The sequence below is a fragment of the Mobula hypostoma genome, chromosome 16 (assembly GCF_963921235.1).
Source record: "Mobula hypostoma chromosome 16, sMobHyp1.1, whole genome shotgun sequence".
In the NCBI taxonomy this organism is placed as follows: Eukaryota; Metazoa; Chordata; class Chondrichthyes; order Myliobatiformes; family Myliobatidae; genus Mobula; species Mobula hypostoma.
Window position 1 is genome coordinate 12,014,356 of NC_086112.1, and position 12,450 is coordinate 12,026,805.

A 12,450-nucleotide genomic window follows, 5' to 3' on the forward strand; every position below is an offset into this window, starting at 1 on the left:
TGCCAGTGGCTCTTCTTTGTTAAGAGCTTGAAGAGATTTGATAAGTCTACAAGGACTCTTACAAACTTCTATAGATGTACAGTGGAGAACATTCTGACCGGTTGCATCACAGCCTATTAAAGAACTTCCAATCCACAGGATCGCTAGTTCTGTGGATCCATCACCAATGACCCTCACCATTCAGGAAATGCCTTTATCTCATTACAGGCCTACAATCCCTTATCCGAGATCCTTGGGGCCAGTTGCATTTCGGAATTCAGAATTTTTTTGGATTTCAGACCCCGCCCCCCCATACCAAAAAACACGTATGCTCAAGTCCCTTATTTAACCTGTTTCAGTGCGGTGGAATTTAGGACCCGGCAGTGCACCAAATAGAACAGTCAATGTAATATAGAATACACTCAAATCAGCGTGAGTTAATCAGTCTGATGGCCTGGTGGAAGAAGCCGTCCCGGAGCCTGTTGGTCCTGGCTTTTATGCTGCGATACCGTTTCCCGGTGGTTGGGGTGACTCAGGTCCCCAGTGATCCTACAGGGCCTTTTTACACACCTGACTTTGTAAATGTCCTGAATCAAGAGAAGTTCACAACTATAGATGCACTAGGCTGTCCGCACCACTCTCTGCAGAGTTCTGCGATTAAGGGAGGTACAGTTCCCATACCAGGCAGTGATGCAGCCAGTCAGGATGCTCTCAATTGTGCCCCTGTAGAAAGTTCTTGGGAGGGCCCATACCAAACTTCCTCAACCTTTTTCACCACACAGCTGGTGTGTACAGACCACATGAGGTCTTCGGTGATGTGTATGCCGAGGAACTTAAAGCTGTTTACCCTGTCAACCCCAGATCTATTGATGTCAATAGGGGTTAGCGCTTCTCCATTCCTCCCGTAATCCACAACCAACTCCTTTGTTTTTGTGACATTAAGGGAGAGGTCGTTTTCTTGACACCACTGGGTCAGACATGACTTCTTCCCTACAGGCCAGCTCGTTATTTTTTGAGATTCAGCCAATCAATGTAGTATCGTCAGCAAATTTAATTAGTAGATTAGAGCTGTGGGTGGCAACATAGTCATAGGTATACAGGGAGTAAAGGAGGGGACTTAGTACACAGCACTGAGGAGCTCCTATATTGAGAGGCAGATGGGTGGAGGTGAGGGTGAAGTCGAGAATCCTTCTGCATTTTGTGTTACCCTCATTGGGTAATAATAATCGATTGCTCCAAGCTTAAAAGAAAAAGCAATCAGTATTTTAAACATATTGCTAAAGTTATGGCCAAACTTTGTGGAATTTGAAAGCTAATTTGAGAATTTGAACTGTATCATAAAGAATAATTCAGCTGATAGTTTTACTCAGTACTTAGAAATTTCTAAAATTGTTATTGAAAGTGTTCAGAAATTTTTGCTAGCTTTTTATTCTTCATTTTAAAATGAACTACATGTGAGCATAAGTTCCAAGAATCCTTAATGTAGAACTTACTGTTCCAAGCCGCTGTTACGCTCACTCAACAATCTCTTGTTTTCTTGTTGCAGGGAGTTATTTCTGCTCCGTAGCTCTGTATTGCTCTGGAGAACTATGTCAATGAGTTCCTTGATGATGTCTGTTGTGCTAGAGACCTCTTTCAATTCCACAGAGCCAAGCCTAAACTGAACAGAAAATGTGCAAATGCCCATTAGAAATCAGAAAATAACAGGCTAGAGTCCAGTAGAGAAGTACATATTATGGCAAGCTATTAAACCTCTGGACGTATATGGTAACATGTATGTACTTCAGTAATAAATTTACTTTGAACTTTGAACTGAATTTTTTATACCCGTTCCATCACATAAGGGCACAAGAAATTGAAACAAGAACTGGCTTCGTGAAGTACTCATTTGTTTATTACTCCAGATTCCAATTCTGATCCAGATTCAAATTTATTTATCACATGTACATCAAAACATACAGTGGAATGCATTGCTTGTATGAACAGACAACACAACATAAGGATGTATTGGGGGCAGCCTGCAAGGGTCACAATACATTCTGGCACTAACAAAGAATGCCTATAATGTTCAGCAGAACAACACAAGCAACAACAAGAGCAACAAAACAATAACAGCAAAACAAGCCCCTTTCTTCTCTCCCAGCCACAATAAGGTTTAATCAGATTCAATAGTTATGTCCATTTTATTTTACCTCAGTATTCTCTTTTATGAATACCATATCCCTCAATACCTAAAATCTATTCACCTATGTTTTCAATATATTCAGCAACCAAATATCCACGGTGCTAACAAAGGTAATTCCAAGAAAAGAATTCTCATCTCAGCCATGAGACTCTGCCACAGGTTCTAGATCTACAAGACTGGGAAAACGTTATTCCTGCATCCACTATATCAAGACATTTCTTATACACTTTAACAGAACTTTTTAAAAATCCATTTTTCAGGGCCCAAGATTCATTAGAAAATTATCTGTTGCCCACTCCTGGTTGCCATTAATACTGATCACCATTTGTGAGTGAGTATGGTAGGACAGTAGAATTTCAATCTGATCCACCTGTGGTGAGGTTGTTTCGTTCTCTCTATCACACGCTATTTCTGCCACTCACAGACATCGCGTAATATGTCTATCATTCCTTCATCCATAATTGATTACTTCTTTTTCTTCTAAACTCAGGAGAATATAGGCCCAAATTGCTTCATCAGTTCTCATCCAATATGATGAACCTCTGCTAAACTCCTTTCATATGCATACCCTTCCTCTAGTAAGGAGGGAAGGTAGACACAACATTCATAGAACATAGAACATAGAACATAGAATAGTACAGCACAGTACAGGCCCTTCGGCCCACAATGTTGTGCCGACCCTCAAACCCTGCCTCCCATATAACCCCCCACCTTGAATTCCTCCATATACCTGTCTAGTAGTCTCTTAAACTTCACTAGTGTATCTGCCTCCACCACTGACTCAGGCAGTGCATTCCATGCACCAACCACTCTCTGAGTTAAAAACCTTCCTCTAATATCCCCCTTGAACTTCCCACCCCTTACCTTAAAGCCATGTCCACTTGTATTGAGCAGTGGTGCCCTGGGGAAGAGGCACTGGCTATCCACTCTATCTATTCCTCTTATTATCTTGTACACCTCTATCATGTCTCCCCTCATCCTCCTTCTCTCCAAAGAGTAAAGCCCTAGCTCTCTTAATCTCTGATCATAATGCATACTCTCTAAACCAGGCAGCATCCTGCTAAATCTCCTCTGTACCCTTTCCAATGCTTCCACATCCTTCCTATAGTGAGGCGACCAGAACTGGACACAGTACTCCAAGTGTGGCCTAACCAGAGTTTTATAGAGCTGCATCATTACACTGCAACTCTTAAACTCTATCCCTCGACTTATGAAAGCTAACACCTCATAAGCTTTCTTAACTACCCTATCCACCTGTGAGGTAACTTTCAGGGATCTGTGGACATGTACCCGCAGATCCCTCTGCTCCTCCACACTACCAAGTATCCTGCCATTTACTTTGTACTCTGCCTTGGAGTTTGTCCTTCCAAAGTGTACCACCTCACATTTCTCCAGGTTGAACTCCATCTGCCACTTCTCAGCCCACTTCTGCATCCTATCAATGTCTCTCTACAATCTTTGACAATCCTCTACACTATCTACAACGCCACCAACCTTTGTGTCGTCTGCAAACTTGCCAACCCACCCTTCTAGCCCCACATCCAGGTCATTAATAAAAATCATGAAAAGTAGAGGTCCAGAACAGAACCTTGTGGGACACCACTAGTCACAATCCTCCAATCTGAATGTACTCCCTCTACCACGACCCTCTGCTTTCTGCAGGCAAGCCAATTCTGAATCCACCTGGCCAAACTTCCCTGGATCCCATGCCTTCTGACTTTCTGAATAAGCATACCGTGTGGAACCTTGTCAAATGCCTTACTAAAATCCATATAGATCATATCCACTGCACTACCCTCATCTATATGCCTGGGCACATCCTCAAAGAACTCTATCAGGCTTGCTAGACACGATGCAGATGCAGTCTCACTAGAGCTCTGCGTAAGTAATGCATAACTTCTCTGTTGCACTGAAAAACATTTATACTGAAGGGTAACAAGTTAACTCTAAGTACTTGCTTGTATTTGCATGTTAACTTCCAGTGATAAGTGTACAAGGGCACTCTGGTTCCACTAAACATCAAGCTCTCACTAATTTAAAAAATAACAAGAATAGATAATATTTTAGTTCCCTTAAATGATTTTTTGAAATATTCCCACTCTCCTACCTCAGTCTCTCTTGCACCTTAAAGGTTTTCCATAAAACTTACCACTTTGACCAAGCTTCTGATCATCACATAGAGATATAGAGCAATACACTACGGATACAGGCCTTTCAGCCCATCGATTCCATGCCAACTATGTGCCCAATCAGCTAATAACAATTTCCTGCCTTTGGCCCACATCCCTCCAGGCTCCTCTCCTCGAAGTACCTATCAAATAACTTCTTAAATGATTCTGTTGGACTTGCCTCAACCACTTCCTGATATTCTCTGCACTCTGAGTGAAAAAGTTGCCCCTCAGATCCTTTTTAAATCATTTCCTTTTCACCTCAATCTATGCCTTACCCTACCTTGATGAAAAGACTGTTACTGGCCACCTTAACTACGCCTCTCATAATTAAAAAAAATATAACATTGCCCCTCATTCCCCAGCATTCCAAGGAATACAAAACCTAGCCTGGTCAACCTCTTCCAATGAACCTAGCCCTCTAATCTTGGCAAGCTCTGTTCTGATATGTTTGATGACACTCTGGTGAAGTACATTGGAATCTTTAATGCTTCAGAAACAATGTAAATATTAGTTATTAATTTATTTTTACATTGAAACTTCAAGAAATGCCAAAGATTAGAGAGGGCCATGGAGCATCTTGGAAGTCATAAAAGTTGACCGCAATGTCCATATTGTTAATCATCTAAGTCTGGTTATGCAGAAGGAAACATAACAAGTGATGGCAAAGGAAGTATTGTCCAAAGTACACAGAGGAATCCGACCAGGGAGTGAGTCCCATGTACAGGCAGGAGTCACAAGGGCCAGTGACCTCCAAGGTCACCAGGCCGATGACTCCTAGGTCATCAGGGCTGGAGGTCCATGCGAAGTTGAGGTTCATGCAAATCCAAAATAGAGGTCCGATATTCGAACCTGGAAAACCCAGAGGTCAAAGCCTAAGATCTAAGCCTGAAAGAGGGACCTAAGGAAGAGGCCCGAATGGATTGGAGGTTCAGGCAAGTCTAAAGGTCACAGCCATAAGGTCAAACTGTGATTGGCATGCTGGGCTGAAGTCTGAAGTTGGAGGCCTGATGTCTGCAAGTCTGAACATCTAGGGACTAGCACTGAGGTCTGGAGAAGGCCTGCCTGGGTGTATGAGAAGGTGGGTGGGTGGGAGGGATGGGATGGGGGCCTTTTTTATTGCTGTTGTCTTGTTATGTTGTCGTTGTTGCTGCTTCTGCAGATCTGTTGAACACTGTGGCCATGTTAAGTTGGGGCCAGAATGTGCAGCAAGATCCTTGGGTGTGTTAGTTGTTAACACAAACGATCCATTTCACTGTTTCAATGTACATGTGATAAATAAATCTGAATCTGAAATAAGAGCAGGAAAGAAAGAAGAGATTTTGGAGAGAAAATGAAACTTGTTGCACAAAGTAAAATGAAACTGAAAGATATAAATTTTAAAAGCCATCTAGGAATTAACAATATATCAGCTGCAGCAATGAGGTTTAGCAGTTTCAATTGTTCTCTTTCAAGTACATGTTACAAATTCTGACATTAACTGAGACTTCATGCCATCAATTTTCAGCCATAACTCTTTATAACAAGATCCATTCTACATCACTGTACAATTACCAAACTTTCTTGACACTGAGGGGGAGCTGGGAAGTAACAAGATTTCATGAGACCAACTGTAGACTGGCACAAATCAGTCAATAAATCAGTCACAACTTGCAGAAAATCTATCAGCCACTCATGTAAATAATGGAAACTGTGGTGAACTGTTAACTTTCCATCAATTTCATGGCTATTAATTCAAAGGATTCAAAGTACATTTATTATCAAAGTATGTATAAATTATACAACCTTGAGATTCATCTGCTTACAGACAGCCACAAACAAAGAAACCCAAAAGAACCCACTTAAAAAAGACCAACCCCCAATGCACAGAGAAAGAGAAAAAAGAACACTAATTATACAAACAATAAAAGCAAGCAACAGCATTCCAAACCAAATTGCACCCATAGGCCCGAATCCCAAAGCAGCCGGAGCAGGTCCATAGCCTCAGTCTCAGTTCATCATCTGGCGGGGAAAAACACCGTGAAGCTCGCATGCACGAAGTGCGTAGCAGTCGGAGCCATGTCACAGCCTCAGCCTTAGTGCCGAGGAGAGCAGAGTGTAACAGGGCAGAGTTATATCCCAATCCATGAGATTTTATGTTTTATAAAAAATTGCGTTTAGAGTTAAAGAGCACTCTAAGTCCAGAAACAGGCCTTCTGGCTCATCTAGTCTGTGCTGAGCTATTATTCTGCCATATTTGCAAGCTGGTCACATTTTCAATTCAAAATCACAGCAAAACATTAAAATGTCACTGCAATATTTGATACATAAATGTTAAAATATATTTATGAAAACTGCATATAACACCACATAACTAATCAACATTTCATTTCACATAACTGGGCGGTACGGAGGCATAGCAGTTAGTATTACGCTATTGTAGTAACAGTGACCTGCGTTTAATTTCTGCTGCTGTCTATAAGGAGTTTGTTCAGTACTGTGCAAAAGTCTTAGGCACATGTAAAAAAATCTGTAAAGTGAAAATGCTTTCAAAATTAATGAAATGAAAAGTTTCTAAATATCAAAAGAAGCTACAGTGAGCAGTAAACAATAAATAAACTAAATCAAACCAAATTTAGTGTGATCATAAACAAGAGAAAATCTGCAGATGCTGGAAATCCAAGCAACACACACATAAAAAGCTGGAACTCAGCAGGGCATCTATGGAAAAGAGTAGTCGGCATTTCCTGCTGAGACCCTTCCAAATATCTCGAAGAGCCTCAGCCTGAAACATCATCTGTGCTCTTTTCCATAGATGCTGCCTGGCCTGCTGAGTTCCTCCAGCATTTTGTGAATATTTGGTGTGACCACCGTTTGCCTATAAAACTCCATCAATTCTTTTAGGTACACTGTCATGCAGTTTTATAAGAAAATCAGCTGGTAGATTGTTCCAAGCATCTTGGACAACTTGCCACAGCTCTTCTGTAGACTTTGGCTCTCTCACTTGCTTCCGTTTCTCTAGGTAATCCCAGACAGCCTCAGGACTCTGTGGAGGTCATATCATCGAAACCATGTTAAAAATCGAGGGTGCCTAAAGGCCAATTTATACTTGTGCGTCAAATCAACACCGTACGTACAGCATAGCCGCGTACCCTATGCCGTACCCTACCCCGTAGCCTGACGCGCACCTCCCCAAAAATGTAACTACGCGTTGCGGCGACGCAGACCACAACAACTGTGATTGGTCCACTTGCTAGCATTGCATTTCCTCCTACGCTGCAATAGCTTCCCACTGGGCGACTGAAGGGCAGGGAAGGAACTCTGGCTGCAATGCTTTCCATAAAGCTTTACAGACCTCCGAAATTATGGAGGACCCTGTGCTTTACGCCAGTTTGTAGCTAGCTGCTACAGCCTGTTGACTTCCGCCTGAAGCTATAACTCAAATGGTGATTGCCAGACTCTGAGTATACTGTGCGTACACTGATGTGAAATAAATGGTGGGAGACGATAAACCAAATCGTTAACTCTACCTGCCGACATTCAAAAATATTTGAAATGCATTTCCTCGTCCATGTCTCTCAGTGGCCAGACAAGCACAGAAAATTCACCCTCCTTCAGTTTCAGTCGCCATTGTTTGAAGTTTGAGTTTCTTCATGTTGAGTTTCAACATGAAGAAACTCAACACAGTGAAAACTAGCGTTTTGGCGGTAAATTGCAGAGCGACGCAGACACACCAACGCACAAATCTAAATGCTCACAACAGCGTAGCCCACTTGCGTAGGCAATGGCATAAGCTAGTATGCACAAGTAAAAATCAGCCTTAAGACTTTAGCACAGTACTGTACGTTCTCCCCATGATCGTGTGGGTTTCCTCTGGGTACTCCAGTTTCTTCCCACATTCCTGTTAGTAGGTTAATTGGTACATGGGTGTAATTGGGCAGTGTGGGCTCACTGGGCCGGAAGGGCCATTTACTTATTTAGATGTACAGGGCGGAATAGGCCTTTCCAGTCCTTCAAGCTGCAAGGCCCAGCAACCGCTGACAATCCCCTGTTCAACTGTATCTTAATCACAGTGCAACTTACAATTAGCCTGCCAACTGGAACGCCTTTGGACTGTGGGAGGAAACTGGAGCACCTGGAGGAAACCCACGCATGCCATGGGGAGGACATACAAACTCCTTACAGAGGACATTGCGATTGAACTCCAAACTCCAACACCCCAAGCTGAAATAGTGTCATGTTAACCACTATGATAGCGTGGCTGTTACTGTGCCATATCGTTTACTAAAAAAAATACATTTTAATAGGTTCAAAAGTTTGCGAAAAGCCCACAATGAGTTAACTGAAACATACAACACTTCAAGAAGTGAAAGTGATCGCACTTGTTGGGACTGACTTGAGCTGACTGACACCTTGAGGTCTCACATTTAATTTTGACATCTAGATAATGAGCTGTGAAGCCCCTAAAAATAACCTACAACTTGATATTTCTGGTCAAACAGAAGCACATTCCTAAATCTCCTGCAGGAGCTTCAGACTTGGCACATAACATATAACAGCCTTTCAGGAAGCAACGTGTAAGAGACTGAAGCAAAAGAGTCTGAAGTCCAGAAATTATGTTGCACCATTTCTCAGAATGATAGTTCAAGAGCTATGAGGTAATGTTGCAGCTCTATAAAACCCTGGTTCAGCCACACCTAGAGTATTGTGCACACTTCTGGTTGCCTCATTATCGGAAGGACGTGGAAGCTTTAGAGAGGGTGTAGAGGTGATTTACCAGGATGCTGCCCGAATTAGAGAGCATGTCACGTGAGGATAGGTTGAGCAAGCTAGGGCTTTTCTCTTTGGTGTGAGAAAGGATGAGAGGCGACTTATAGAGGTGTACAAGATGATATGATGCATAGGGTGGATAGCCAGAGACTTTTTCCCAGGGTGAAAATGGCTAATATAAAGAGGCATAAGATGATTGGAGAGAAGTATAAGTTTTTAACACAGAGAGTCATGGGGAAGTGCAACATCTTGCCAGGGGCGGTGGTAAAGGCAGTTACATTAGGGATATTTAAGAGTTTTGTAGATAAGCACATGGATAATAGAAATATGGAAGGCAACATGGGAGGGAAGCGTTAGATTGATCTTAAGACTAGGTTAAAAGGTTAGTACTGTACTGATCTATATACTATGTTTCACCCTCTATCCTAGATTCACCTATTACCTGACAAACTCTTCGACAGCTGAGGGAATAGAAACAATTCATATTAATCCAAAAATCTAACATATAACAGGAAGTCCTTTTGGGCTGCCTGTGTTAATGTTGGCAAATCCCAATGGCCAAGATAATATAACTTTTATAGAGAAACTAACGCTAGAACAAGTACACGGGCTTCTCTGATGCAGCAATAAGCTTAGTGAACGTAGCAGAGACTTGCTTTAGAGAGGAAGTTCAGAGCCTAACCCTAAAGCCTGAGAGCTAGTCTGGAACATGTGCCATCAAATGTGGAAAGCCCAAACTTAGTCACCACTGACTAATATTGTATCTTTCAATACAATCAGACCCCAGACTCCGAAATGACCCACCTTTGTATCACCATCTCCACCTCCTCTAAACAAATGAAACAAACTCATGGTTCGAAAACAGCATGAAAATTCAATGGGGTGGTACAGTGGCTAGTATAACACTTTACAGCATCAGTGATCAAGGTTTAATTCCTGCCACTGTCGCCAAGGAGTTTGTACGTTCTACTGTAACTGCGTGGGTTTCCTTCCACATTCCAAAGACAGACAGGATCAAAGGAAGTTCACAAAAATGATTACAGGATTGAATGGCTTATCATATGTAAAGCATTTGATGGCTCTGGGCCTGTACTCACTAGAAATCAGAAGAATGAGGGGTGACCTCATTGAAACCTATCAAATGGTGAAAGGCCTTGATAGAGTGGACGTAGAGAGGATGTTTCCTATGGTGGCAGAGTCTAAGAGCAGAGGACACCGCCTTAGAATAGAGGGGTGTCATTTTAGAATGGAGGTGAGAAGGAATTTCTTTAGCCAGAAAGTGGTGAATCTGTGGAATTCTTTGTCTTTGTGTATATTTAAGGTAGATGTTGATAGATTCTTGATTGGTCAGGGCATGAAGGGATACAGGAAGAAGATAGGAAACTGGGGCTGAGAGGAAAATTGGATCAGCCATGATGAAATGACAGAGCAGACTTGATGGGCCAAATGGCCTAATTCTGCTCCTATATTTTGTGATGGTCTTATGGGTTAGGGTTAATAAGTGGGGGCATGCATTTTGTGCCAGAAGCACGATGACAGTTACAGGTTGCCTCAACACTTCATCGGACTGTGTTGGTTGTTAACACAAATGATGCATTTCACTGTATGTTTTGATGTACCTATCACAAAAAAAGCTAATCCTTAATCTCAGATCCACGACTTCGCAAAGTCCTGAAGAAGAGTCTCAGGCCGAAACATGAACTGCTTATTCATTTCCATAAATACTGCTTGACCAGCTGAGTTCCTCCAGCACTTTGTGCGTGCGTTGCTTCATAGAGTAGTAACAGTAGGCCGCTGCTCACAGTCATTACCTGGCAGAGTCTGCTGCATGCTTCTGTGAACATAGTAATCAGGAAGTTTCTGTCTGCAGTGTGATGCTGGGCTGCAGAGCTGCACTCCCACTGTGTGTTTGTGTGGACGTCAGCAACGAAGCAGGACTTGAGCTGGGTATTCAACACCCAGAATACAATGTCGCCAAGGCAGAAACATTGACTTCAACAAAAAAGGACTCAGCTGCTTTAATTAGCAGAGAAAAATTTGAAATTATTTGAAAATCTTCCCAAGATTTAAAATAAATGTTTAAAAGTGTTAATAGTGTCAGGGTTAACAGGTGGAATGGTAGCATGCCGGTTAGTGTAATGTTATTATAGTGTTGGTTACTCAAGGTTGTTATAGCCAGGGGTGGTGGCGGAGATAAAGTCCCACTACCCGTGACATGCTCCCAACAGCATACATCTCAAATAGCCTCTGACAGCCAAGCCCTACTCCTGACCTTTGCATGTGGCTTAGTACTAAGCCCAGCAAAACTTTCTCTACTGATAGGAAAAGGGGCAAAAGATGGGTTACTGGCACCTTAAAACGAGTCGCTTTGGGCAGATGGTGATCATCAGTCATGATTGGCAGCTCAAATAGAAGGAAAACTCTGATCTCAAGTCTCTACTGCCATCCAGCCTCACCCACTAACGTGAATGGCTTAAGGAGTAAACTCCAAAGAAAAATCCGGAGCTGGAGTCCTTAAGGCTATGTTGAGTTCAACGCTGACCAGCAAAACCTGCGATATGGCTGGTGGCAAACTGTATCAGTCTCTGCTGCTCTTTCGGATTCATCAGCTGCATGGATACGGGGAGCCTGCTACATGGGCAACAGCTTGCTCTCCATATCGTACTGCCCTGGCTGGCGTATCACACAGACAGCTGGGACACAACATCCATGGTTGACCCCAACCAGCGGAGAGCCTCAATTACAGTGCCAGTGAACTGGATTCAATTCCCACTGCTCTTGGTAAGGAGATTGTCTGCTCTCCCCATGATCTAGAGGGTTTTTTTCCAGGTGCTCTAGTTTTCTCCCAATTCCAAAGATGTATGGGTCAGAGTTAGAAAGTTGTGGGCATGCTATGTTGGCTCTGAAAAAATAGTGATACTTGCAGGCTGCCCAGCATAATCCTTGGACTGTGTTGATAATTGATGCTATTTTTTTCAGAGCAACAGCATGGAGTCATCCACCTCGCAACCCTCAACAACACCAATTTAACCCTAGCCTAAACACAGGGCAACTTACATTGAACAATTATACCATCCTATACATTTCTGGGTTGTGGGAGGTCACTGGAGCACCCAGGGAAAACCCATGAACTCTACAATAAGAACATACAGACTCCTTACCGACGATGCCGGAGTTGAACTCCAAGCTCCAGTGCCCCTAATTGTAATTGCCCAATCTAACCGCTACACTACCGTGGTGCAAGTGATGCATTTCATTACACTTTACTCAGCAGATGCTCCTTTTATGCTGTCAGCTCCTTGCAACACATGCAGTCCAGTCACCTTGAAAATCCTCTGTCACTTTATCAGAAATCTGAGCTCCAATGGT

General features: G+C 42.6%; 1 protein-coding gene across 5 annotated transcripts in view; it reads right to left on the reverse strand.

Annotated features, from left to right (window-relative positions):
• Window positions 1-12,450, reverse strand: part of xrcc4 (X-ray repair complementing defective repair in Chinese hamster cells 4) — a 419,861-nt gene that overhangs the window by 241,506 nt on the left and 165,905 nt on the right. For all 5 annotated transcript variants that reach the window (XM_063068529.1, XM_063068528.1, XM_063068532.1 and 2 more), the window contains one exon: window positions 1,473-1,639. In XM_063068529.1, the coding sequence (XP_062924599.1) occupies window positions 1,473-1,639 (167 nt within the window). The remainder of the gene's footprint in view (window positions 1-1,472; window positions 1,640-12,450) is intronic.